General features: G+C 34.6%; 3 protein-coding genes across 5 annotated transcripts; 1 reads left to right on the forward strand and 2 right to left on the reverse strand.

Annotated features, from left to right (window-relative positions):
• Window positions 1-7,931: 7,931 nt before the first annotated feature.
• Rat1 (5'-3' exoribonuclease 2 Rat1) lies at window positions 7,932-19,649 on the reverse strand. 2 transcript variants are annotated; one of them, XM_002052921.4, is made up of 9 exons: window positions 19,468-19,645; window positions 19,061-19,415; window positions 16,636-17,915; window positions 16,143-16,232; window positions 15,336-15,492; window positions 12,813-12,987; window positions 11,401-11,579; window positions 10,282-10,437; window positions 7,932-8,866 (listed from the first exon to the last, which is right to left on the reverse strand). In XM_002052921.4, exons 1-9 carry the CDS (start codon window positions 19,540-19,542, stop codon window positions 8,715-8,717), a joined length of 2,619 nt encoding a protein of 872 aa, XP_002052957.2. In that variant the 5' UTR covers window positions 19,543-19,645; the 3' UTR covers window positions 7,932-8,714. The 2 variants fall into 2 exon arrangements, with proteins under 2 accessions (XP_002052957.2, XP_070063648.1); XM_070207547.1 differs by lacking the exons at window positions 7,932-8,866; window positions 10,282-10,437; window positions 11,401-11,579; window positions 12,813-12,987 and adding an exon at window positions 13,212-13,303 and having other exon boundaries at window positions 19,468-19,649.
• A 1,581-nt stretch (window positions 19,650-21,230) lies between these two features.
• Gip (hydroxypyruvate isomerase-like protein Gip) lies at window positions 21,231-27,416 on the forward strand. Of its 2 annotated transcripts, none has more exons than XM_070207549.1 (4): window positions 21,231-21,626; window positions 22,692-22,806; window positions 22,939-23,111; window positions 27,373-27,416. In XM_070207549.1, the coding sequence occupies exons 1-4, from the start codon at window positions 21,437-21,439 to the stop codon at window positions 27,399-27,401; spliced, it is 507 nt and encodes a 168-aa protein (XP_070063650.1). In that variant the 5' UTR covers window positions 21,231-21,436; the 3' UTR covers window positions 27,402-27,416. The 2 variants fall into 2 exon arrangements, with proteins under 2 accessions (XP_070063650.1, XP_002052956.1); XM_002052920.4 differs by lacking the exon at window positions 27,373-27,416 and adding an exon at window positions 24,287-24,733 and having other exon boundaries at window positions 21,238-21,626.
• LOC6630860 (transforming growth factor beta regulator 1) lies at window positions 25,609-27,402 on the reverse strand. Its single transcript, XM_002052919.4, has 2 exons — window positions 27,254-27,402; window positions 25,609-26,401 (listed from the first exon to the last, which is right to left on the reverse strand). Exons 1-2 carry the CDS (start codon window positions 27,314-27,316, stop codon window positions 25,649-25,651), a joined length of 816 nt encoding a protein of 271 aa, XP_002052955.1. The 5' UTR covers window positions 27,317-27,402; the 3' UTR covers window positions 25,609-25,648.
• Window positions 27,417-27,924: the final 508 nt, after the last annotated feature.

Below are 27,924 nucleotides of genomic sequence, written 5' to 3' on the forward strand. Positions count from 1 at the left end.
GGGTCAAAATTTTGGATTTCCTTTTTTTGATTCCCATCGGAAGAACTATTCCTTACGAGTCAAAAATGGTATACAATTCGAAAATCGGACATTATTTGACGGAAATATTCCAAATCATCATCAAAAAGGTTGAAATTACGAACGAATCGGTTATTTTTCAACAACATTTTTCAATCGATCGATGATTAATTTGTTTGAATGCCAATTGATGGTAGGGATCCGTACGCATTCAAAAGGGTATAACATTTTAAAATCAGACATTATTTACCCGAGATATTAAAAAAAATCATCGAATAAGTCTTGATGTTTTGGAAGGTCATATCTCCGCGGAGTTATGTCGTTTTGAAACGTCATATCTCCGCGCGGAACTATTACCCGAGATATTAAAAAAAAAGCATCGAAAAAGTTTCGATTTTCGCACCGACCTCGATTTTGAAAAAAACCCCTTGTAACCCCTAGCTATTTTGTCGATTTGGGTCAAAATTTTGGGTTTCCTTTTTTTGATTCCCATCGGAAGAACTGATCCTTACGAGTCAAAAATGGTATACAATTCCAAAATCGGACATTATTTGACGGAAATATTCCAAATCATCATCAAAAAGGTTGAAATTACGAACGAATCGGTTTTTTGTCAACAACATTTTTTAACCCATCGATGATTAATTTGTTTGAATGCCTATTGTTGGTAGGGATCCGTACGCATTCAAAAGGGTATAACATTTTAAAATCAGACATTATTTACCCGAGATATTTACAAAAATCATCGAAAAAGTTTTGATGTTTTGGAAGGTCATATCTCCGCGGAGTTATGTCGTTTTGAAACGTCATATCTCCGCGCGGAACTATTACCCGAGATATTAAAAAAAAGCATCGAAAAAGTTTCGATTTTCGCACCGACCTCGATTTTGAAAAAAACCCCTTGTAACCCCTAGCTATTTTGTCGATTTGGGTCAAAATTTTGGATTTCCTTTTTTTGATTCCCATCGGAAGAACTGATCCTTACGAGTCAAAAATGGTATACAATTCGAAAATCGGACATTATTTGACGGAAATATTCCAAATCATCATCAAAAAGGTTGAAATTACGAACGAATCGGTTATTTTTCAACAACATTTTTCAATCGATCGATGATTAATTTGTTTGAATGCCAATTGATGGTAGGGATCCGTACGCATTCAAAAGGGTATAACATTTTAAAATCAGACATTATTTACCCGAGATATTAAAAAAAATCATCGAATAAGTCTTGATGTTTTGGAAGGTCATATCTCCGCGGAGTTATGTCGTTTTGAAACGTCATATCTCCGCGCGGAACTATTACCCGAGATATTAAAAAAAAAGCATCGAAAAAGTTTCGATTTTCGCACCGACCTCGATTTTGAAAAAAACCCCTTGTAACCCCTAGCTATTTTGTCGATTTGGGTCAAAATTTTGGATTTCCTTTTTTTGATTCCCATCGGAAGAACTTATCCTTACGAGTCAAAAATGGTATACAATTCCAAAATCGGACATTATTTGACGGAAATATTCCAAATCATCATCAAAAAGGTTGAAATTACGAACGAATCGGTTTTTTGTCAACAACATTTTTTAACCCATCGATGATTAATTTGTTTGAATGCCTATTGATGGTAGGGATCCGTACGCATTCAAAAGGGTATAACATTTTAAAATCAGACATTATTTACCCGAGATATTTAAAAAAATCATCGAAAAAGTTTTGATGTTTTGGAAGGTTATTTCTCCGCGGAGCTATGTCGTTTTGAAACGTCATATCTCCGCGCGGAGCTATTGCCCGAGATATTAAAAAAAAAACATCGAAAAAGTTTCGATTTTCGCACCGACCTCGATTTTGAAAAAAACCCCTTGTAACCCCTTGCCATTTTGTCGATTTGGGTCAAAATTTTGGATTTCCTTTTTTTGATGACAATCGATAGAACTGATCCCTACGAGTCAAAATTGGTATAAAATTGCAGAATTGAACATTATTTGACGGAAATATTCCAAATCATCATCAAAAAGGATGAAATTACGAACGAATCGGTTTTTTGTCAACAACATTTTTCAACCCATCGATGTTTAATTTGCTTGAATGCCTATTGATGGTAGGGATCCGTACGCATTCAAAAAGGTATAACATTTTAAAATCAGACATTATTTACCCGAGATATAAAAAAAAATCATCGAAAAATTTTGATGTTTTGGAAGGTCATATCTCCGGGGAGTTATGTCGTTTTAAAACGTCATATCTCCGCACGGAGCTATTACCCGAGATATTAAAAAAAAAGCATCGAAAAAGTTTCGATTTTCGCACCGACCTCGATTTTGAAAAAAACCCCTTGTAACCCCTTGCCATTTTGTCGATTTGGGTCAAAATTTTGGATTTCCTTTTTTTGATTCCCATCGGAAGAACTGATCCTTACGAGTCAAAAATGGTATACAATTCCAAAATCGGACATTATTTGACGGAAATATTCCATATCATCATCAAAAAGGTTGAAATTACGAACGAATCAGTTTCTTGTCAACAACATTTTTCAACCCATCGATGTTTAATTTGCTCGACTGGCAGTTGATGGTAGGGATCCGTACGCATTCAAAATGGTATAACATTTTAAAATCAGACATTATTTACCCGAGATATTAATAAAAATCATCGAATAAGTCTTGATGTTTTGGAAGGTTATATCTCCGCGGAGTTATGTCGTTTTGAAACGTCATATCTCCGCGCGGAACTATTACCCGAGATATTAAAACAAAGCATCGAAAAAGTTTCGATTTTCGCACCGACCTCGATTTTGAAAACAATCGTAATGTAACCCCTTGCTATTTTGTCGATTTGGGTCAAAATTTTGGATTTCCTTTTTTTGATTCCCATTGGTAGAACTGATCCTTACGAGTCAAAAATGGTATACAATTCCAAAATCGGACATTATTTGACGGAAATATTCCAAATCATCATCAAAAAGGTTGAAATTACGAACGAATCGGTGTTTTGTCAACAACATTTTTTAACCCATCGATGATTAATTTGTTTGAATGCCTATTGATGGTAGGGATCCGTACGCATTCAAAATGGTATAACATTTTAAAATCAGACATTATTTACCCGAGATATTTAAAAAAATCATCGAAAAAGTTTTGATGTTTTGGAAGGTTATTTCTCCGCGGAGCTATGTCGTTTTGAAACGTCATATCTCCGCGCGGAGCTATTACCCGAGATATTAAAAAAAAAAACATCGAAAAAGTTTCGATTTTCGCACCGACCTCGATTTTGAAAAACACCCCTTGTAACCCCTTGCCATTTTGTCGATTTGGGTCAAAATTTTGGATTTCCTTTTTTTGATGTCAATCGATAGAACTGATCCCTACGAGTCAAAATTGGTATAAAATTGCAGAATTGAACATTATTTAACGGAAATATTCCAAATCATCATCAAAAAGGTTGAAATTACGAACGAATCGGTTTCTTGTCAACATTATTCTTCAACATCTCGATGTTTAATTTGCTTGAATGCCAGTTGATGGTTGGGATCCGTACGCATTCAAAATGGTATAACATTTTAAAATCAGACAATATTTACCCGAGATATAAAAAAAAATCATCGAAAAATGTTGATGTTTTGGAAGGTCATATCTCCGCGGAGTTATGTCGTTTTAAAACGTCATATCTCCGCGCGGAGCTATTACCCGAGATATTAAAAAAAAAGCATCGAAAAAGTTTCGATTTTCGCACCGACCTCGATTTTGAAAAAAACCCCTTGTAACCCCTTGCCATTTTGTCGATTTGGGTCAAAATTTTGGATTTCCTTTTTTTGATTCCCATCGGAAGAACTGATCCTTACGAGTCAAAAATGGTATACAATTCCAAAATCGGACATTATTTGACGGAAATATTCCAAATCATCATCAAAAAGGTTGAAATTACGAACGAATCGGTTTTTTGTCAACAACATTTTTCAACCCATCGATGTTTAATTTGCTTGAATGCCTATTGATGGTAGGGATCCGTACGCATTCAAAAAGGTATAACATTTTAAAATCAGACATTATTGACCCGAGATATTTAAAAAAATCATCGAAAAAGTTTTGGTGTTTTGGAAGGTCATATCTCCGCGGAGTTATGTCGTTTTGAAACGTCATATCTCCGCGCGGAACTATTACCCGAGATATTAAAAAAAAAGCATCGAAAAAGTTTCGATTTTCGCACCGACCTCGATTTTTTAAAACAATCGTGATGTAACCCCTTGCCATTTTGTCGATTTGGGTCAAAATTTTGGATTTCCTTTTTTTGATGTCAATTGATAGAACTGATCCCTACGAGTCAAAAATGGTATACAATTCCAAAATCTGACATTATTTGACGGAAATATTCCAAATCATCATCAAAAAGGTTGAAATTACGAACGAATCGGTTTTTTGTCAACAACATTTTTCAACCCATCGATGTTTAATTTGCTTGAATGCCAGTTGATGGTAGGGATCCGTACGCATTTAAAATGGTATAACATTTTAAAATCAGACATTATTTACCCGAGATATTAAAAAAAACATCGAATAAGTCTTGATGTTTTGGAAGGTTATATCTCCGCGGAGTTATGTCGTTTTGAAACGTCATATCTCCGCGCGGAGCTATTACCGGAGATATTAAAAAAAAAGCACCGAAAAAGTTTCGATTTTCGCACCGACCTCGATTTTGGAAACAATCGTGATGTAACCCCTTGCTATTTTGTCGATTTGGGTCAAAATTTTGGATTTCCTTTTTTTGATTCCCATCGGTAGAACTTATCCTAACGAGTCAAAAATGGTATACTATTCCAAAATCGGACATTATTTAACGGAAATATTATAAATCATCATCAAAAAGGTTGAAATTACGAACGAATCGGTTTTTTGTCAACAACATTTTTCAACCCATCGATGATTAATTTGTTTGAATGCCTATTGATGGTAGGGATCCGTACGCATTCAAAAGGGTATAACATTTTAAAATCAGACATTATTTACCCGAGATATTTAAAAAAATCATCGAAAAAGTTTTGATGTTTTGGAAGGTCATATCTCCGGGGAGTTATGTCGTTTTGAAACGATCAAACGATCAGGATCAAAAAGGTTGAAATTACGAACGAATCGGCTTTTTGTCAACAACATTTTTCAACCGATGATTAATTTGTTTGAATGACTATTGATGGTAGGGATCCGTACGCATTCAAAAGGGTATAACATTTTAAAATCAGACATTATTTACATGAGATATTTAAAAAAATCATCGAAAAAGTTTTGATATTTTGGAAGGTCATATCTCCGGGGAGTTATGTCGTTTTGAAACGTCATATCTCCGCGCGGAGCTATTACCCGAGATATTAAAAAAAAAGCATCGAAAATGTTACGATTTTCGCAGCGACCTCGATTTTGAAAAAACCCCTTGTAACCCCTTGCTATTTTGTCGATTTGGGTCAAAATTTTGGATTTCTTTTTTTTTATGTCAATCGATAGAACTGATCCCTACGAGTCAAAAATGGTATGAAATTGCAGAATCGAACATTATTTGACGGAAATATTCCAAATCATCATCAAAAAGGTTGAAATTACGAACGAATCGGCTTTTTGTCAACAACATTTTTCAACCCATCGATGTTTAATTTGCTTGAATGCCTATTGATGGTAGGGATCCGTACGCATTCAAAAGGGTATAACATTTTAAAATCAAACATTATTTACCCGAGATATTTAAAAAAATCATCGAAAAAGTTTTGATGTTTTGGAAGGTCATATCTCCGCGGAGCTATGTCGTTTTGAAACGTCATATCTCCGCGCGGAACTATTACCCGAGATATTAAAAAAAAAGCATCGAAAAAGTTTCCACTTTCGCACCGACCTCGATTTTGAAAAAAAAAAACTTGACGATTTGGAAGGTCGGAGATGCTTCCTTCTGCCTGTTACATACATTTGGATTTTGCACAAATACAATATACGCTTATATCCATTTTTAATTGGTTCAGGGTATAAAAAAGCTCATATTTCAGCTGTCAGTTCGGCGTGCTCTCAGCTGTGATCGACTGGAATATTTTGCAGCTCACTGTATTCTTAATTGTACGATTGCATTCTCCACATTGTGCTTCTTTTCCGCATTCGTGGCAATCAAAAAACCTGGAATAGGGTGTGTCACTACGTAGGCTTAAAAATTATTTTAACAAGCTTCTACTTACATATTTTAAATTTAGACATCACTACAACTACCCATCAAGCTGTGGACATCTCCCATATGTTGCTTGTACGCATTGTACGCATAAGTTACGTAGGCTTAAGAAATGATTTTAATATTCCCTCAAATGAACCTATACCGACTACAACTTCCAATGACATACAAGTGTGAAGCAAGTAGACAGTCAGCCTATAGACTTAGGATCTACCAAATCGGCCCGTCCGTTCCAAAACTGCGCCCGCATTAGGTTGGGCGGAAGGCGGGATGTTGTACATTGCATCAGGATTCCCGTGAACATCTTTGTTCATCTACCCCGGCAAATATTTTGCGAAATCGGTTAAATATTCATCTCTTCCACCAAAATCCATTGAGAAATGTACAGTTAAGCAAATGTATACAAAAATATTATATATTGTTTTAGAACTAAAAAATGGTTCGTTATCGCTTTAACTAAAGTAAATCAAAGGTGTTGTTTAACTGTAATAGTAATAGGCAAATATTTTGCGAAATCGGTTAAATATTCATCTCTTCCACCAAAATCCATTGAGAAATGTACAGTTAAGCAAATGTATACAAAAATATTATATATTGTTTTAGAACTAAAAAATGGTTCGTTATCGCTTTAACTAAAGTAAATCAAAGGTGTTGTTTAACTGTAATAGTGGTCATTTTATCTTTCAGATACGTTACGAAGATTTGACCGTAGTTAACTTTTTCTGCAGTTTTCTTATTATGTATCCGACACATTTTTAGCTATTGAGCCATAGTCTTTTACGAAGTACCTGCAAAAACTAGCAAGCAATACTTAACTATAAAAAGGTAAGTAGGTTGAAAAAACTCCAGAATCGTTTTTACTTTGTCAAGGCTAGTTTTTGAAAAAAAAAAACTGTGACTTTTCTTTGGAGGCCCACAAATCGACGCCCTGAAGAATTTTTTAAACCTGGCCTTCAACGTTCTCCAAGCCGAAGAGCTTGTTTAATCCGCCGTTAATAAAAAAAATATGATTTTTCACAGTCTTACTCCACAAGGATAATTTTGTGGCAGCTTGATTTTGTATCTAAGATCGTGAAATATGGAGCTTTATCAAGGCTTGTGATGGTTTACATCGCTTACTTATCCTCAACGGTTTTTTTTTTTTTTGATTCACCTTCCGGAAATCAATGACAAAGCGCTTCTTTTCTGCGCCTGAGTCATTCTTGCCTTGCTCACTCACTTCCTAGATTGGATTGTAAGGCGACCTGGATGGGCGAATGATAGCTGTGCCCCATATAATATTTATAATAATTCGCACCGCCTTATAATATAGTGAGCTCCCTTTATGATTGTTTTATAGTGTATATGCAGTCTTTGCCGCTGGGCGCCAAGACTTATTAGCACCATTAGATTCTGCGAGAGTCTTTACTACGTACAGAGTTTCTTGGTAAAATACACCTTCCAGTCTCAAATATTAATAGTGTTATCGGCGCCAGTTGTCACCAGGCTCTTGGCGACCAGGTATACCTTGACCTTGGCCATGGCTAGTTTTGTGCTTGAATCTTGAAATACATATAACTGTTTTTTATCCAGTTGCTGCCTGTGAAATATTTAAATAAATTTTAAATCCATTAAATAAAGATCATATTTTAGAATCAACAATTTCCGCCCATGTTAGTCTTGTGGTGAGAAGAACGGTGTCTATCGAAAAAAAGTATTAAATAAATTTTAACAAAGGTCTCTGGAGATAAATTTGAAGCCGATCCAATGGTAATCAAACAAGTCTTAGTCGGGAGCTCGCGACTAGGAAATACCCTGCACCCTCATTTACCAAAACCAAATGCAGCTCGCGCTACGCGCTAGCATGCTTCAGTCATGCCGCCTCCTCTACCCAACAGTGATACCAATACTTGAGACTTAATGAGAAAAAAAAACTAATTAAAATAGCAGAACAGAAAACAATACAATCGCAATTGCAAAACTGTTGATAAAATGCAAAGACGCGTATGAATATATATATATATATATATAAATTCATTCATATATATATATATATATATTGCAATAGCTACTGTATTGTTTTCTTTGCTGCTATTTAAATTCGTTTGTTTTTTTCATTACGACTCAATAGTTGGTGTGGCTTCGAATCCTTGAGGTAACACTTTTTTGGCTGGCAAGTAGTGCGGAACTTTTTTTTTGTAATTTATCTTTATTGCTACGAAAGCAAGCGAGAACGTTCCGCGAGCTGCATTTGGTGTTGGAAGAGGGTTCAGGGTATCTCCTAGTCGGGAACTCCTGACTAGGACCTCTTAGTTGTTTTTATTTGAGTTTGAATGGCACAACATCACTTATGTATAAGTATAGTTAGCGTTATTGTTTATTTGTTACCATTTATGTTAAAAATATCCGACAAACCTATTTTTACGTTCTGATGAATATAACTGAATTAATATCCATACAGTCAAACATTGGCATACTCATAATTATATCATTTTGTAATTTATAAAAAAACGATTGATAGCTTAAAAATGTATTTTAAAATCGTCTATAATTTGAGTTATTATGATAGGTGCCCCTATTTGACTGCCGGTTTTGGGGATTCCGCGATCCATTATAATTATTACGTTGTTGATAGTTTGAATCGGTATTTCTTTGATGGTAAGATGCAGTTTGATGTGGATAGTAACCTGCAATATATATAAAAAGAATTTAAATAAGAATATGTAATTATGGTAATTATTGAAATCTATATACATTCATAAGTAACAATTCTCTAGTCAGGAAATCTGGACTAGGAGATACCTTAAACCCAACACCCAGCTGCAACTTAATTATTCGAGCTTTCTACTATATACACGCACAAAAACCACATGCATTTACTCGCAAATTAATTCGTTCCCAAACAACATTGGTGTTTTGTGGACCGATTTCAATGAAATTTTAATTGCTTAAATGTGACATACTACCTTTTCGAATGTCATAGTCTACTTCAAAAGAACCTACATCTGTTATTTTTGTTTCTAGCTCCTTTAAGATCTGAGAGAGATCTGTCAAGAAACCTCATCTCAAAATCGATTATAATTGATTTGATTTTATAATACACCCTTACCCATTATAAATTTCCGGTTATAAGAATCAGTTACCGCATTTTTCGATCAATCAAAGCTTTACAACTGATTTTACTTGAAAAATTTATCGAAGAATTAATTATTATAAACTGTTACATTTAAATCAAAATGGATATTGTTAAAGATCATTATAGATATTTCGTCCATCGCCATGTCGTTTTTCAGAATAAGAAATAATACATCAGCTTATGCACACAGCACAGAATAAAATATCACAATTTCAATGCTAATGTGTGTGTATATGTATTATTGGGATTTGCGCTAAAATGAAAGATACTTGACTCGCATATATTATTTTAGAAGCTACATATCAAGTTTGGTTACTCTATACCTTAAAACCAAACAGTTATGCAGCAAAAACACGATTTCAATTTAGAATTTTTTCGATTGCTGGAAAACGGGCACGTTATCGATTATCGGAAACAAACTCGTTCTGCGCGGACACTAGCAGGACCTACGTTCCAAATTTCAAGTCTCTTGCTCTTATAGGCTTTGAGATTCTTGCGTACATACATACGCACAGTCGGACGGACAGCCGGACAGACCGCAGCTCTGACTTTGTAAAGTAAATATATTATTTTTCAGTATCAATCAATAGCCGAGTCTTAAGCCATCTGTCTGGCTATATCGACTCGGCTATTGATACTAAAAAATAATATTTTTACTTTACAAAGTCAGAGCTGCTGCCATCTGCCTGTTACACACATTGGCACAAATGCATTATGTCCGCCCTTTTACCCATTGTTGATGGGTTCAGGTTCAAATTGAGAGGATTGTTGATATTATCAAAAAATAATTATTTTTGGGTGTCAAAAACTGTTAATGTTGTTAAATTTGAATGCAGTTTTCCAATTTTTGTGTACACTAACACAAACTTTCAATTCAACTTTCGAATTAAATCAAAATCAAGAACAAACAATGATTCAACATATTCCTAATCTTATTTTTTAAACCTTATTGATTTTTTAATTTACCTTGCATTGGATGATTGTTATAATTTACACAATTTCTTCCATTATTTTGATATGCAAACCTTTGTCCGTTGTCGATACGTTGTGTTCTAATGCTGGAGGATACAAGCCTTTGAGCGCCGGGAGGAATGTATGCCCTTTGAGTATGGCCTCCAAAACCTAAAACATAAAAAGCATAAACAAACTGTAATAAACTGGCTTGAGTTAGCTGCTTTCAATTTGTATTTTTTTTCATAAATATATTAAAATTAATTTCAAATCTATCGAATTAAGAACCAAAAGTTTTACACGAATTGGTTGTTATTAAGTAACGCCCATATATTTGAATACGATGAAAACTAATAATAATTTTAAAGACAGGTTGAAAATTACAATAATTGCATGAAATATCCCACGTATATTGATTTTGTCTTTTTTTCCGGAGTGTATGCTGTAGATCAGTTATTATTATTATTATTTTGCAACTAACAGAACCAGATTAAATATCAATAATGAATTAAATTAAAATATATAGAAATACACTTTAATTTATATTTCAATAATGATGTTTATGCGGTTTGGCTTCTGCCAATTAATTTGAGATGGATCAAGGATCATGGCGCAAGCCACGCCCCTCATAGAGTCGAAGGTGCTTATTGCTTGCACGGGTACCGTTTTCATTATTAGCTCTGTGAAAATCAAGTCAAGTATGGAATTGTAGTTGTTACTCATCTTAATGGAACAGTCAAAATTTTGAAAATCTATCACACACCTCACAAATATCAGTAAATATATCGAATCATATACTAACTGCAAAGCCACACAATAATTACACAAATAATTAAAACAAATATTATCAAAACGTATCAGATAAATTTTCACAAAGATATTTACAACTGATCTCGGAGACGATCAGATGGAAAAAAATGTATAGAATATTTTTTCACGATTTTTTCTTTAACTTAGGTAACTAAATTGAAAATTACAACTTCCTAACTCTTACTGTGTGTTTTTTACCAAGCAGTCAGTCAGAAAAAACAGTTTTATGTATATACTTTATAGGGTCCAAGATGATTCCTTTACACACAATTAGAATACCCCATATGAGAATATAAAAAAACATATTATATTAAAGGCCGGTACCGATAATTGGTCCATTTTTGTTGTTGTCCGATTGTATAACTTGGGGAGGGTCCACAGCGTTTGGAAGCCTTTTAGCTAGAAAGGTGAAGTTTTCATCATACTTTGGGTCCTTAAACACGGCTGTTACAACTTCATTTTTAATAATATCAGGTAAGCCAGGAATTGGAGATTTCAACTGACTAGAATAAAAAAAGAAAAAATCAATTTGTTTTAAAGTATACAAGATATGAGTAAGAAATTTGTACATAATATAAAGCATGTCGTTTTTTGACTTATCATAGTCTTCATTTAAATGAGCGATATGTATTTATACATTAAGTAAGGAATGAACATTAACGTAAACTTTCAAAATCAGCATCTAGTGTTGTAACGTAATAGTAAGATGGACACTCTAAAAAAATGAGAAAAGAGCGCAAAGTGTAAAATGAACAATTGATTGACAGACACGGCCCCATTTCATAGCGGTACTCTTTCGAAAGAGGTAACCGATACCGTCAAAAAGCTACTATACGCGTCAATTTTCTTACTTGTAAAACCAGTAAGAGGCTCTAGTCCGGAGTTCCTAACGAAAAAATAATAATCGGCAAACACAGCACAGAATAAAATTCATTCACAATTGCAATGCTGTTGATAGAATCTAATAAAAACTCACTTTTAAAACCTAACAGATTAGTTCGAAAAAGAGTTTGCGATATCAATTTTTACCTACTGCTTGGACGCGTCCAATATTTTGGATACAATGTTCGTGCAAAAGGAATTTAATCGAATGATGAACACATTCGTTTTTAACACTGAGATCCTTGCTACTCCACCAGTGCTATATATATTTAATCCCACCTTTGAGAATGAGAAAGATAGTCTAATAATATATTATATCCCTTACTGCGCCCCGGATGGTATTCATAGTCGATTCTCGTTAGCTTTGTAAGCCAGCCATAATGTATGCTACACGTCGATTTGGTATGTATCTAGAGCACATTCTCCCTGCGATTCCCTAGTTCAAACCTTGGGTAAAACATCTTTAAATATGGGGGCAAATTGAAGTGTTGAAAAATGACACTAACGACACCATAGACTAGATTGTAATGCCGCATTTTCGAGTTTCTAGAGCTATGTGAGTTCGTAAGGCGCTGAATGATTCCGAGTGTCTTCTTATCTGAGTTTAACAAATTAGATAGTAATGTCCGTAATAAACACACAAAAAAATTGTATTTTGTTATTATAAGGCATTTTATATACACGTCGAACAAGTTATAGCTCCATAAAATCGGTGGATAAACAAGTTTTCGACTTTAATAACTTAGTTGTTTATCCATAGATGTTTCATAGCTTATTGGACACGTATATTATGTATTTTTTGTTGCTAGATGCTTATCTTGTTGCAACATATTTTGTATGTGTTGTATACTTACTCATTCAAAGCTGTGTTGAGGTCGGATATTGAAATTGTCCCACACATTCCATTAAATGATATAGGACAATCAAGTTGGGATTTGTAGGCTGGTTGATAAAGTTTTTGAACAGTCTTGAAGTGGGGACTAAATTTACTAACATATAAATTATTTTCGCCTCTTTTGTTACGCTTAACTGAAAATATATATAATAAAATTCAATATATACAATTTAAAAAAAAATTAATAAATTCGAAACTAATTTTTGATTCTCTTACATAGGCGAAAGAAAAAAATTATTATAAATAGTTATTTTATTTTCTATGTGGCATAATGAAACCCCATGATGTATTTACCTGGCAAGTTTAGTAATTTAAAGACAGGTGCACTTTGGTTTGCTTTGCCTCGCGTTTCGGCACAAATGTACATTTGATTTTATTTTAAAAAATATATAATTTGTAGTGCACTGGCATACATATATTTTCCATATTTAAATAATTTAAACTTGATATCTAAAATGATATATATAAATTTCATTTGTACATAGGTATACACATAAATGTGTTAAGCTAAAACAATAAAAAGCAAGGCCTTTCATTGCTTTAGCCATAGAAATCGCCAATAGTTATCTTAATGCTAACTACCATAGTACTGCAATAATGTCGCTTAAGAGTTTTGCTAGCTTATTTCAATCGCGTTTAGCTACCATCAATAGCATTGCCTTAGCGATATCGTTGTGTTTAGTGGTTAGAACCATTCCTTACGTCAAAGCCTATAATTTAAGCAGCAGAAATATGTCGAAATATGATAAGCAACAGATACATCCACTAACTATGAAAACCAGCATAAAGTTGGCATCATTTTACTTCCAACACATTTCGAACCACATTTGAACAAATGATCGCATATGATAAAATGCAGTATTATTAAGATCTGTTGAAAGGCATACAAAAATGGCTAAGAATCTACAAGCTAGGTTGGTACGTCTGAATGCGACAAACGACATTGGAGCGTCGATCGAAATCTTTGCGGGATTAGAAAAGCTCTATTGTAGAACTTGACTAATATTAATGCGGATCTACAAAGTTCTCATGACCACTCTGTGGTCTCCGGCCAAAGGTCCCAAAAGCCAAGATGCGTTCCCTAAGCTTAGCAGGAAATATTCTAAAATTAGGAATTTTATTAATATTTTTGAAAACTCGATCACGATAAATCGCTGTAGACAAACGTTGCTTTTTATACAATGAGTCGTTCAGAGTAGTTAAGGCTGATCAGTTAACTGATTGAGATATATTTTAAGTATTTTTTTTTTTGCATATCGAGCCGAAGATTTAATACCGATGCATTGTACTGTACTGCATCCCATTTAAGGCCCAACCAACCGAGAGGCGCATTCGTCTTCAATTTTTGTCTTGAATATTGCGCTGACCAGGCTGATGAGGCATACTTATAAATAAGTGTTTGGATACGAGTCGTCAGACCCCTTAGACCATCGCTTGATGAAACCCAAGAAAATTTTATTGACCACAGTCCTAGCGTAAGACGCGTGGTTAGTTCGAGTAGAAAGATAGTACCTATAGGGGGCATTACCTTGCATTCGGAACGGATTAGATTTAGAAAGATTACTGGACAGCAAAGCTGAAAAACATCAATGTCGGCTTGTAATAGATTACATGAGGCCATATCGTTATATGCAAGGAGCACTTTTAAATCATCATCACACATTAGTTCTCGAGAGTGAGACGATAATGAGCTTGCTACCGCAAACTCGAGGCCAGCAAAATCATGTTTTATTTAATAATTTCTGAGTTTCTTAACCGATCTTGATGAAGTTTTCTGTATCTTACTGTACTGTAGAATATTCGTGAATTATAAGTTTGATTTTTAGCTATGAGGCAGTAGCGGGTAGGTAGCGATAGGTATAAAATTAAAGACACTTGATGTATATACTATTCTAGAATAAACATATCTCGTTTGATGACCGTAGCTCTTATTATTTACCCAATTTGCTAAAAAAAAACAGTATTTCGATATCGATTATTATCGATTACTTGGAAACGCGGTAAGTTATCGATTATCAGAAACAAACTCTATCTGTGCATGGACTAGAAGGACCTCCAGCTTAAATTTCATACATTCGGACAGATGGACAGACAGACGCACATGGCTAGATCGACTCGGCTATTAATGCTGATCAAGAATATATATACTTTATGGGATTGAGACTCTTCCTTCTGCCTCTTACATACATTTGCACAAAACCATGGGTTCAGGGCGACAAAAGTATCGCCATATTGATAAATTTGATCTGCATAGCATATGGAAAACGAGAATTTATATTTCAAATTGCCGAAAAATGACTTGTTCATACAAATGGAAAGATAGGCGGAGAGCTTAGCTCCGAGTCCCAGATTACTGACATGGCTTTATCGACTCAATTCGACATCTTGCTTAAGAACAAATATACTTCATAGATTCGGACTTCCCTCTTCGTCCAAGCCAATTTGCCCATTATTCATGAAACGTTTTTTTATGTTTTCTTACCTTCTTCGTCTGTTAAATGGCTATGAAGAGGAATAAGTGCCTTAAATAACCTGTTTTCATCAACAAATGGTAGCAAGGCAACTCCTTGCCATGCGAACTTTTTTCCGTTTAGATCAATTTTAAAATCGTCGGGATAAAAGTCAATTATAGTTGAGTCCTAGAAAGTAAATAAAAATAGCAAAATTAGATAACAATTCTCCATATAGAATGTTCAAAAAGGAATCTTCAACCTTGATCTTGTATCAAAATTGACCACATTTCTAGAATATGTATTCTTTGAAGAACCGGGCAGCATTTCAAACTGGCCATCGGTGGATCAAAAGCAAAAAAAATGTTCAAATGGACAATAAATAAATTCACTCAAGTAAAATGCTACATCGTCGTGGAAAATGTTTCATTATTTCATATTACTGCTCCACCAAAAGATATTAATTAAAGAGCAGAGAGATTCATTTTGGCTTGATCCCAAATGGAAAGTTATTAGCGGATCTGTAAGGAATATCGATGTCATCTGATAAGCGGGCAATAATATTTCTATTTTCAAATCTCTACTTTCAGTGCACAACATTAATATACTATTGATGCTGGTCAGGAATATATACATTTTATGGGTTCTAAGATGCTTCTTTCGTCCTGTTACATATATTTGGACCAAACAATTGTACCCTTTTTACCCATTTTCAATGGGTTGAGGAAACAATGCTGTGCTCAGGTCGTAAATTGCCCACTCGAAAACACTTACTTGCAAAGTCATACCCGGATCGACGTTATATATTATATAATTTTACAATGAAGTTTGTTACTTACAGGTCTGGACATAAGTTGTGCCCAAGGCTCTGGAACATGGGAACTGCTGGCTGCTGGAAAAACACCCATCAGTTGCTCTAAGGGATTAAACTAAAATACAGAAAATATTATGTTTTTTTTTATGTTTTTTAACAAGTAAAATGCACTAGTCGGGATTCCCAGACTAGGGGATACCCTAAATGATCGTCTGACAACACCAAATGTAAATAAATATTAAATTAAAAAAATAAAATAAAAATAAAACATTCACCGGGAAAGCATGTATGAGAGGAAAGAGTGGAAAATCATGATTTAAAACAAATCTTTTTTGTATTTGGGAGCTCATATTATAAATGGTATATGTTATTCCATTGGCATTTTTTTGGAGACTCTTGACATCAGCTCAGAAAACGGACCATCTATAAGATTTTCTTATACTATATTTTGTAATAGAGTTTTCAAATGTCGCTTTAAGAGTACAATTCTTAATTTTATGTAAGTTTAGTAATCTTACCGGTTTTGTTCCTTTTTCGAAAATGGTGGAAAGCCCTTGTATATTTACAAAATCCGAAGCAAACGGGGCATAATGGTAGGGAAAATACCAGTTCCAAGAAGCACAGCCTTGATAGTAATATTTTAGAACCCAACATAGACCCCTTACATATTGAAGTGCAACAGCATAACGAAATTGGAGATTGTCAGGGGGTACATCAAATTTAGATTCGTAATATCTATTTTTAAATCCTTCTTCCCATAGTCTGACTTCATCGTTGTTCTCATCATCATCATCTAAATTTGCTGTTGTACTAGAACGTTTAGCAGCCCCATTTGACGCCATTCTTACAGAAGATGCTGCCTGTTTATAATTCGTTATGGTTTGAATTTTATTGTTATCTGGTCCAACTGGCGCCGGTCCGAAGACAGATTCTTCCAAGGCTTTGGAGTTATTATTATCTCTTTGTTGTCTCGCCTTATATTGCTGCTCCCTCCTTTGCCGATCCTTAAATATTTGATCCTCAACATTTCCTAAGTCTGTCATGATTAGTTGAACCCTATCTAAATTCACTTCACCTGAATCCGTTAAATATCCTTTGGTCTTGTAAACACATTTTTTGTACAACTCAACCAAACGATCAATCGCACCTTCTCGGATTTCTAAGCTCGGTAGGTGGGGTAAAAAATCGTTTCCGACAAAAAAACACATGAACACCCAGTCATCTAAGACTCTCTCAAAATCATATGTGAAAGGTAAATTGGGCATTTGCAGAGTTTTCTTAAGATATTCTCTCAACACACTTAATCGGACAAATATAAATTTCACTTCTGCTCCGATTGGAACATCTGGCGAAAAATGATTATTATTACTTGTGCCAGCTGCACCTAGACCAACACATTTGTCCATTTCGTGACCAAATTGATTACAGATGTCACATGGTCGTGGCTTATTTGGCAGGAATTCTTCACGAATTATAGTAAAGTTAGGCTCGTGAGTAGCGAGTCCAAGCATTATCAGATCTGCATCAGCCCCGCAAAGAACATGATGTGTATTAGGATTATGATCAGGCTGTGCACGTTGCTTTCGTATATAGTCCATGATTTTGTGTTCGCCTTCTCCAGGTACATTTGCATCGGATAAAATAACTTGTATTCCTTTCCATGCCGGATTGTTATTAAGGCGATCATGTATATAATAGTGTAAGCATTTACTTAATCTATCCATAAATGGTGTTCCTGGAGTTATGCAGTTCGAGTCAAAATGTTCGCCTTTTTCTTTTTCCGGAGGAAGCTTGCAACCTAAAAACAACAATGATTTAAGCATTAAAAAACATCAAAGTAAATTTAAAACGGCGATATTGTGCACGTAAATCGCGTTTGAAAGACGAACTAGACGAGGAACAAGGAAGACGCCAGTCGAGAGTTTCCGACTAAAGGATACCCTTCATCCTCCTCTTCCAACACCCAATGCGGCTCACGGTACAAGCTTGTCTACTTTACCAGTAATAATAATAGTTAATAGTGCAAACTGAAGCCAGCCGCATATCCCATTGCAATTTTTCCTGAATATTTGGGCAATCTCGAACGGTTTCTTCCGTGTGCCTTCAAAACTTGGGGTAAAATCATAGTTATACATAAGCTTGGAGTGCTTTCCCAAATATCAAAGCGGTTTGACCCGCCAGATGGCTACCCCCTTCATTGTTGACGCCGTAATAATGCTGAAAGCATTTGTTGTTAGATTTGTTGTTTTTATTTGTTTTTTTTTTTTCTGATGTTATTTTAATTTAGGCAACCTTTTTTATTATATTTTATTTATTTAAATGTGAAAGCACGGAAAATAAATTCTCAAGTGAACTCTAATTAGAAATTTATAATATTGTTATTGGTACCTTGTACCTTTTTTTTTAGGGTCTGGGAATTAGGTGCGTACTGAAATTCCTTCAATTCGCGTTAGCTGCCGCTAACCACGTGGTCAATGGTCACACGTGGATTATCGGAAACAAACGCGTACCGCACGCTACTAGGAGGGCCTACCTTCAAAACTTCAAGTCTCTGGCTCTTATAGGTTCTGAGATCGTTCATTCACGCGACTACTGATGCTGATCAATTTATATATGGTCGGGGATTCTTCCAACCAAGCCAAGGTTCAGAGCATAAAAAACGACCAGTACAATATTGTTCTTATAAATTATAATGCGCCAATTTACAAAATGGGCACCATTTTACCTAGTTTCAATATTTTGATATAAAAAAATAAATTGGAAACAATGGGGAATGGGCAATGGGCACAATGATTGAAAAGCGAACCTGAACAATTTTTTTTTTGCTTCCAGCAATGCCAAGACCGCAAAGCTAGAATTTATATAGGCAAATCAAGCGGACCACGACACGTTATATTCTTTAGGTTTTATAAATAAGTGTATATAGTACGGCTTAATGCTTACCGCGTGTTAACAGTTCATTTCGAATGCGTTCAATTTCCAATCTCTTTTCAATTGTTTCTTTTGCAGCTCGAAACCTTCGGGATCTCTGTTGATTCATTTTTGCTCTGGGAGCAACTCCATCGATGGCCATATATAATAATTTTCGTGGGCGTACAATACCAAAAAGTCGGTCTATGCAGTCAAATATAGCAACCATCATTTCTTCTTCATTTTTAGGAGCTGGTTTGTCTTCAGGATGGGTGCAAGGGTGTATTATGCCGTTCATATCAAGATATAAGTTATCAAACTCCACTCCATTAGGATTGGGTAAAGTTGAATCTTCAAAGATGGTCTTGCCTGTTTCTACATCCACTCTCTGTATTTCTTTCGTTATTTAAAATCATAATAAAGCTCTTTCTCTACTATACCTTATTTTCATTACATTCTATAATAACGCAAGGATATTTTTTGCTTAGCCATCGAAAAAAAGCAGGCACTCCCATCTTAACTTTCAGTAATGTAGCACTTTATATCCTGTTTACAAACGATTAAACTTAAAATAGCTGTCTGCACCAAACTAAATTGTCCATAAACTGCGAAAAAGTCGGATAAAAAATTCACTGTAAATATTTAAATCAAAAAATCTTCTTTACGATAGCATCGAATAAGCTCGTTTCCACTGCAATGCTTTTTATACCGCATCAATCTCTTATCGATATATTTAAAGAGATGTTCCACATACATGCATCCACCTTCACATTTTACATTAGATTGTGCTTCACTTGTTAATAAATAGAATCGCAAATGGAAAATTTGATCGAACTTAATAATTCTAGAAATCTAAATCTTATGTTACTAACGTTTTTTTTTGCATTGGATAATAACTATACTGCTAATGCTGTATTTGGGCTTGTTACGGTACTGCTTGTTTCTTATCCGGCTGTTTTACGGGGATTGTAAACCAAATATCTGTAGCAAATACAACTCTACATAAAATTTATGAATGATTATAGGCAGTGTTCGAGCTATTAAGTATTTTTGCTTACATTCCTTGAAATATTCATTGAATTGAATAACTATCGATATTGTCAATCGATGTATTGTACATTGAACTGTAATCAATTTGTCTGTTGAGTAAAAGAGTTGAAGAGGAGCTGATGGGCATTTTTGCAGGGAAGTGAATTTTTCTAAGGATTATTCACTTCAACGCTCGTGGAAGACTCTTGCTCGAACATTGTCGACCAAGCAGGGACCTGACAATAAGGTCTAAGCCGCAAGTCATCGTCGTACTGGAGAATTTTTGTTACAACTTTAGACAATTTTAACAGCAAACCGATTTCGCCAATGAACTAGCAGAGATACGATCAAATCTCAGCTGCCAACCTCAACTTATCAATGTTTTTAATCTTTAAGAAATTAGTTATCTCAACTATAATTTTTCTACGTAAAACACAGTTCGTTGATCGTTTCAGATGCCATACGATGGACCATTTAAAGTCAGGCAGTTTTGTATCTTTTTCATTTTTCGACAAGCAAAGCACTTTTCCTCAAAATACGGTACTTTAACTATTGATCAGTGCTGTGACTAAATACCACAAACCTTCTTATATAAAATATATTTATTCAATGTCTGAGAAATATATAATTTCATATTTACTGTGCAACTATTAATACAATCGATAATAATTGCTTTCTTGAAACATTATATACAATTTTTATAAGTAAGCGTATCAAAGCCTCGGCGCGCCAAATAGTTGTTAGTAGTTAGTTGTGTGTCTCAACTCACATATATTGGTGCAACTCTGCATGTATGTGTGCTTGGCATGCCAAGGAAACTGTGTCAATTTAAGAAGATTGTAATATTCCGTTACAGCCCAAAAGTTTTTGTGTGCGATAGTTGCGTACAGCAAATGTATACATGTTTAAATGAATTCATTATTATAAAAGACCCCATTAATAAATGACTTCAATGTACGTAATAGAGATAGAAATATATTCTAAACATCACAGACATAAAGTTCTATGAGACACGACGTTATAATATATTATGTTGGTGCACTGTATGCGTAGCTCTTTGATATGAATCGCATGGCCTGCTGGCATATATACTTTATTGGGTCGGTCGAATTTAAGAGAATGTCTGAAACTAAGCTGGAAATTTTTAAGCTGTGAGAAGTACTTTTTCGTAGCTACCAAGTTCTATTGGGCAGTCCACAGATAACTGAGCACATGTACACAAGTGTGAAGTTGCAATTGTGTCCGTAAATGTTCATATGCACACACATACATACATGTGTATGTAAACATACACAAAGGCTAAATTACTTTTGACTTTATATAAGGTTATATTACACATCTATTCACAATCAGTTTCTAAATAAAAGTCAAGTGAGCGCCATGAAATTTTCTGCAAACCTGAACTTCCTTTTTACTGAAACTGCATTAGCTATATCAGAAAGAATAAAATTAGCGCATCAGCATGGATTTCGAGCAGTGGAAATACCATATCCTGACGGAGAACTTCCAGATGTTATACAAGCAATTAAAAATACTGGAATATTGGTGAATCTGATAAATATTAAATTGGGTATGTCACAATTAACATGTTCATATACATACATACATACATACTTATTAATGGACATAGGTATACATACATACATATGTATGAGTATTTAGACTTATAGGAATGTAAACGACATTATATTACTTTGTACTTTTCAAGTAAATACATATTTTTAGCTATAAAACTTAAAAATAATTAAGAGTAATAAAGAGACAGAGAAGCCATTCGGATCAAAAGCTCTTTCGTAAAATATATTATTTTAATTAGATAGAGAAACCAGCAATAAACACAGCACAGACTATCTTATGCCACGAAATCTTGCACAAACACTTAAGCGATCAAAACAAACGAGAAAAAAAAATGGGGCTTGTTGTTGCGCATTGTTGTTTTTTTGCAGTTGATTTGTTGCTGTGGCTTTTTGTGTTTGACTTTGCTTTAAAACGGTAATAAAATCTCTTTCAAGGTGGAAAGTGCACTTTAAAGATATTTTTGGTGAATTTTTCATATTTGTCCGACTTGCCTCAAACTTATTTTCAAAGCTCTACATAGGAACTTAAGGAATATATTAGCGAATAATTTCGTTAAAACATGGATCATTTATATATCGGGCGCGCTAAAGGCATCATCAGATGTCCTGACGGCTTCCCCTTAATGGCGAAATTTAGTGCATTACTGCACAGAGCCTCGAGGTGACCCATCTAGCCGCAGCGACAGCAAACGCCAACTTATGGTCGAAACCACGGCATCGGTATCATCGCGGTACAGGGTCAAAACTCTTCACTCTAAATGGGAACCACTTATCGTAACAGCGCCTGATTTATGGCGCCCACGCCAGCACCCTGTGAGTGGGCGTCCTGGACTACAACTTTCACAGAATATATATTCTTGATCAAGATCAACAGCCGAGTCGATCTAATTGCACACATATGTATGAAGAACTTGGGTTGGGAACTTGATTTTAATAATGGTCATCGATTGATAAAATTTCAATTATTTGTAAACATTTTTTAAAAATACATGTTTTTGAAGTTCATTTACCTTTATAGATTAAATTTGGTGATAGATTTTTCAATATATTTTTTGCAGATAAAACGAAGAATGAGCTAAAGTATGGTTCTGCAAGTATTCCTGGGGAAGAAGATCTCTTCAAAATGCAGTTGGATGAAACAGTTGCATTTGCCAAATCTATTAATTGCAAGAAGTAAGTAATGTAATCGTACATTTTTCTTAGTTAGGTGCTCTCAACTTGAGCACTCAGACTTTTATGTTTATAACTTATAACGTTACGTAAAAACTAATAGTTTTTAACAGATAAAGTTTATTTTTATTTCAGAATTCATTTGATGGCAGGAACAGTAAATAACCATTTGGAAAATCATTTTAAAACATATGTGTCCAATTTAAAAGAAGCTTCCGAGGTATTACAATTGAATAATATTGTTGGCCTCATTGAACCGATAAATAAGTATGCTGTTCCATTATACTTTATGGACTCCTACATCAAAGGTATGGTATTCAAACCTTTAATGAAATCAATTTATATGTAAATATTATTTAATATATAATACATGTATTCACCCACATACAACAATTTTTTGACACAAAAAAAAATCAGTGTCACAAATTGTTGATCTGCTGAGGTGTCTGCGTCTTTAATTATTACTCGAGAATTTTAATAAGCTTTTCGCGTTACATTAAAATCATTATTTTGGCAACTAAATAATTTTCATCTGAAAATTATTTCATTTTCTCTGCAATATGTTTATTACGATACATAAAATATCTTTTTAGACGTGTTTCCAAATGCGATTCCAAGATTTTGTTGGTGAAATATTATGTTTTGTCTGGTGTTCTTCAAATTTATTTTCAAGGCTAATATATAACAAATATCAACAATGCATAATCACCAAAATTTGCATATCTTTGAAATTTGTTATACAACAAAATATTGGGCACTTTTTTTTTTTTTTTTTTAGCAAAAGAGCGATGCTCTCTTGAAAACACAGTGTATATGACAGGGTAAAAAAAAGAGTAGGCTTTTCTGTTGCTGGCTTTGTCCGGTTTTCTTTGCTTATATTTCTGAAGCATTTATAGCTGCAGCTTGGCGACAAGGGCTTGCAGATTTATCGTCGGCAGCAGTCAGTTTAAAGCCGGGATGTTCTCGAAAATGCTTTACAAACAACCTGCAGACTCCCTTTACCTAATTATACCCTGAACCCATTCAAAATCGGTAAAAATGGTATTATGTATTTGTGTAAATGTATGTAACTGGCAGAAGGAACCATCTTCGACCCCATAAAATATATATACCTGATCAGCATCAATAGCCGAGTCGATCTAGCCATTTCCGTCTGTCCGTATGTATGAACGCAAGGATATCAGAACCTATAAGAGCTAGAGACTTAAAATTTTAGATGTAGGTCCTGCTAGCGCCTGCGTAGGTCGAGTTTTTATTTCCGATGATCGATTACTTACTCCGCGCTCTGCAGTAATTGGATAATTTTGCTCTATGGCTAAAAAAGGTATCTGCGCCTAATGGCCCACTAATCGCTTGGTATACTGCACTAGTCCGGAAGACTAAAATTAAAATAACATTGCTAATTTCTTATTAAATGATTAAAATGCAAATGCTTATCTCTATGAAGAAGTCTTATCCATTTTTTATATTTTCTTATTTACAGCATCAACCGTTCTGAAAGAAATTAAATCTAATAATATAAAACTTATGGTTGACATATACCATCTTCAACATATATGCGGGAACTTTACTAAAACCTTAGAAGAATATAGGAATGTAATTGGACATTTTCAAATTGCCCAGGCACCTAATCGAAATGAGCCAGACACGCCTGGCGAACTTGATTATGACTACGTTTTTAAGACTATAGAATTATTTGGCTATGATGATTGGATCGGTTGTGAATACAAACCGAAAAGAACAACTGTCGAAGGATTAAATTGGATTAAGAAATATGACTCTAGCTTTTGATTAGAATGAAAAAATGATATACATTACTAAAAAAGTAATTGCAATGTAGTCATTAAAAAATTATATTATTTTATATAATAAAAAACGAACTTTGTAGTGGCGTTAAAGGCACTATATTGCGCTCTCGTTCCGCCCTTCACTTCAAGTTTTAAATTCATTTTGTGGGGCAATGCGCGGAACTGCGCCAACACTTGAAATTTCCGGCACCGGCCGTCCTTATTTCTGCCACTCCAACGACACCGTCATTACCTGCGTGCACAGCCGTCCGGCGACGATCACTGCGATGACGTTTGGCTTGCTCCGCACTTGGAGTCCGACCCTTTGACCATCGCCGCTAAAACTGTTGGTTGAGAAACGAGATAGCTAGCCATCGATTCAAGCAGGTGAGACCCTCCTGCCGGTCCGAAGTCCCCTTTGTTGGCAGAACCCTTAATGGCGGCCTCGAATTAAGGATGGCTTTCATTGTGACAAGAATCGTCTGCAGCTCCGCGCCCGTTAGCAAGCGTTAAGTTCTTGTGCTGCTATTTTAATTCGTTTTTTTTTCTCAATGAAAATGAACCGTTGGCTTGTTTGTTGAGAAGGGGTGGTGGCAAGAAGGGTGTCGCGTGTTCGAGTACTATTGAGGGATCTAGGTAGTAATTTTTATGGATCAGGATATAAAAAGTAGGTTTTGTAATGACACAAACAAATTATAATATATGTTTTTATCTCCTATACATCTTGTTAATTTACCGCACTTAGCTCCAGATTAAGTATTACGTCGAGCTTGATAGGGAAACTACTTTTACCTGACAATTTAATTTAGTACGTTTGTTATTGAATCAATTTTAGTTCCATAAACAATAAGATGGCTTCTCTTTTTTTAATGGACATTTCCGTGGATGATGCCAGCCAGAATTGTAGTCTTATGCTTCTTACTGCTCTCTCTTCCATTAACTGCTACAAAATTTATATATGTACATTTTTTCCTTGAAACCCTTTTGTTGTATTCGGTCGGTAGAATAAAATGTAAAATCAGGAATACAATTTTCTTTATTTAGATAAAAAGTTAATGTTATTGTCTAAGATAACTCTGAAGTTCCGCAAAGGACAGTGTTGGATCGTTATTTTCCAACATTTCGGTATCATTGGGCAAGATATATCCCTTAAATTTAGTGCATTGCTTAATTTTTACATCAGACATTATAAGCGATTTCACTTTTGGATTTGATAACCCGAAAAATACCTCACCCTTTGGTTTCAATTCGACCTTCAAAGATTCATTCGTAGACCCCTGTATACAATTAAGTAGTTCTTGATGACATTTGTTAGCAGTTTCTCCGAAGAGCACTCCATCCAAGTCATTATCAGGAATCAATTGAAATTGAGGAACTCCAGCATTGTTAAGTATTTTACATGTGAATACACATTTTTTTCGTGGATCTCTTGGGTGTGCATAAATTCTCGTTGCAACATATCCTACTGGATATATCCAATGCGACGTATGAAAATTTAGATTTGCTGGTATAATTTCACCAATGGAGTGTACGAGAATATTATTTAATTTTAATGGGAAGGTTTTATCACGTAGTGTTGGTATGTCAGGGAATTTATTTTGTATTGTTTTTTCGGTCATAACAGTCTGATTTTGTGTGACATTTTTACTTGTGTGATCCCGGCTTTCATGCAGGTATTGATGTTGTCCGATAGCAGCCTTTTCTAGTCCTTCATAAAACATAAGTCTTTCAATTAAGGATAATCTTTCTGAACGCGCCGCAGATAACTCTTTTTGTAAAAGCCAAACTTCATCAACAATAGAAGCGTTTTCCTAAAATATAAAATAAAATAATTCATTTCGCATAGCTCACTCGTGCAATAATTATCTTCCTACATTAGCCAATATACAATGATATAATTCTTATTTTTGCAGTGTATGATGAAGAGAAGTTAGTGCCTGTGTGTACGTTCGCTATCCACAGAATACCACAAAAGTTATTTTCTTAATTTTCATGCGTGGAACACAACCAATATATTATTTGTAATTAAATATTTTGTACACTCATGTTTCTTCTTATACCCGTATATTTCAAGCCGGATCCCTTACAAAATTAATGCCTGATCCGCATCTTTATTCACTTCAAGAAGAGGAAAACAAGGCTGTTCAGTTTCGTATTTTCTCAATACGAGTGATCCAATAATACAAATTTATATCTAATATCTACATGTTTCGTTATTCCATGATGAACGCAACATATCGCAAAAACTTGTATTGCCTATATCCACAATACGTTGTCGCAGTTTAGATATCAGAAATTCTTGAATGTGTAGACAAAGTACATATACATGGAGGTCCAACGGGGTGGAAAATTCGAACGAAATCACCTGTTGTCAGATTATCAAAGATGCATTGCCTCGCCTTTGGATGCGGTATATTAAGTTGTTTGTAAAACTGAATAGTGCCCCAAAGTGGGTGCGCAGCCTTATCAAGCTCTGATTAGTGAACATGTCCTAACAGAACTGTTTGAATATGATACATTTTGGAAACGGCACTTTACTTTCTTCATTCACTTTAGAGATATGACCCAATATTTTATAAACAAACTAATGGTATATTTATTTATTTTTTGGTTATCATACATTTGTATATATATTAATATACACACTAGTTCTAAAAACTTACTAAAAGGTAGTTTTTTACACGCCTTTTTAACTTCTTATATGTTTTTTTATAATCTGTTTTCATTTTTGTTTAAAGAATAAAACGATTTATAACAATTCATCGATTTTTTTTATTAAAAGGTGATGATTTTCCATGTTCGTCAAATTAGCGGATAAGTGTCAACTTAGCGTCGATATTTGGTACTTGGTATCGGAACAGGAATCGCTCACTTTTATTTGCATTTCTTCATGTATATAAGGAACCAACTTCAACGTCAACTTTCAAGAAATGATGAATGGCAGAATGAAGATATCATTCAAAATATATAAGAAATTAGGACCAACTGTTAATGCTTTTAAGGAAATGCAACCAATTATACGCTACAGAAGAGAGAAATGTCTGGATAATTATCATATGATACTGCTGCCAACACGGGCTGTTGGAGCCCATCCAGTGGTCAAAATGAGAGAGACGAAACTAGGTGATCGTCTTAGGAAGGATGGGTGCGCTGGGTCCGGAAACGTGACCTGATCTGGAGAAGGAAGAGGATAAATAATGTTTTTTTTTTGTTAGTTTATATATGAGTCTCACTTTTGATATTTTCATTTACTTGTTGCCACAGACCTTTCCGTAGTTCTTTTATAAATACTTCCGTTTGAAATTTATCAAGTTTGTAGTTCGTTTTCCAAAAG

Source organism: Drosophila virilis, chromosome 2 (genome assembly GCF_030788295.1).
Source record: "Drosophila virilis strain 15010-1051.87 chromosome 2, Dvir_AGI_RSII-ME, whole genome shotgun sequence".
NCBI classification, from domain to species: Eukaryota; Metazoa; Arthropoda; class Insecta; order Diptera; family Drosophilidae; genus Drosophila; species Drosophila virilis.

Bases quoted from the DNA above. Each gene is read 5' to 3' on its own strand.
- Rat1 (XM_002052921.4), bottom strand. From the start codon at position 19,542: ATGGGAGTGCCTGCTTTTTTTCGATGGCTAAGCAAAAAATATCCTTGC. The intron at 15,493-16,142 runs GTAAGTAACAAA...TTTACTTTCTAG, and splicing joins CACAACTTATGTCCAGACCT to GACTCAACTATAATTGACTT. The intron at 10,438-11,400 runs GTACCGGCCTTT...TTTATGTTTTAG, and splicing joins CAAAAATGGACCAATTATCG to GTTTTGGAGGCCATACTCAA.
- Gip (XM_002052920.4), top strand. From the start codon at position 21,437: ATGAAATTTTCTGCAAACCTGAACTTCCTTTTTACTGAAACTGCATTA. The intron at 21,627-22,691 runs GTATGTCACAAT...TATTTTTTGCAG, and splicing joins TCTGATAAATATTAAATTGG to ATAAAACGAAGAATGAGCTA. The intron at 22,807-22,938 runs GTAAGTAATGTA...TTTTTATTTCAG, and splicing joins AAATCTATTAATTGCAAGAA to AATTCATTTGATGGCAGGAA.
- LOC6630860 (XM_002052919.4), bottom strand. From the start codon at position 27,316: ATGAAAACAGATTATAAAAAAACATATAAGAAGTTAAAAAGGCGTGTA. The intron at 26,402-27,253 runs GTAAGTTTTTAG...TTTATATTTTAG, and splicing joins GTGTAAAAAACTACCTTTTA to GAAAACGCTTCTATTGTTGA.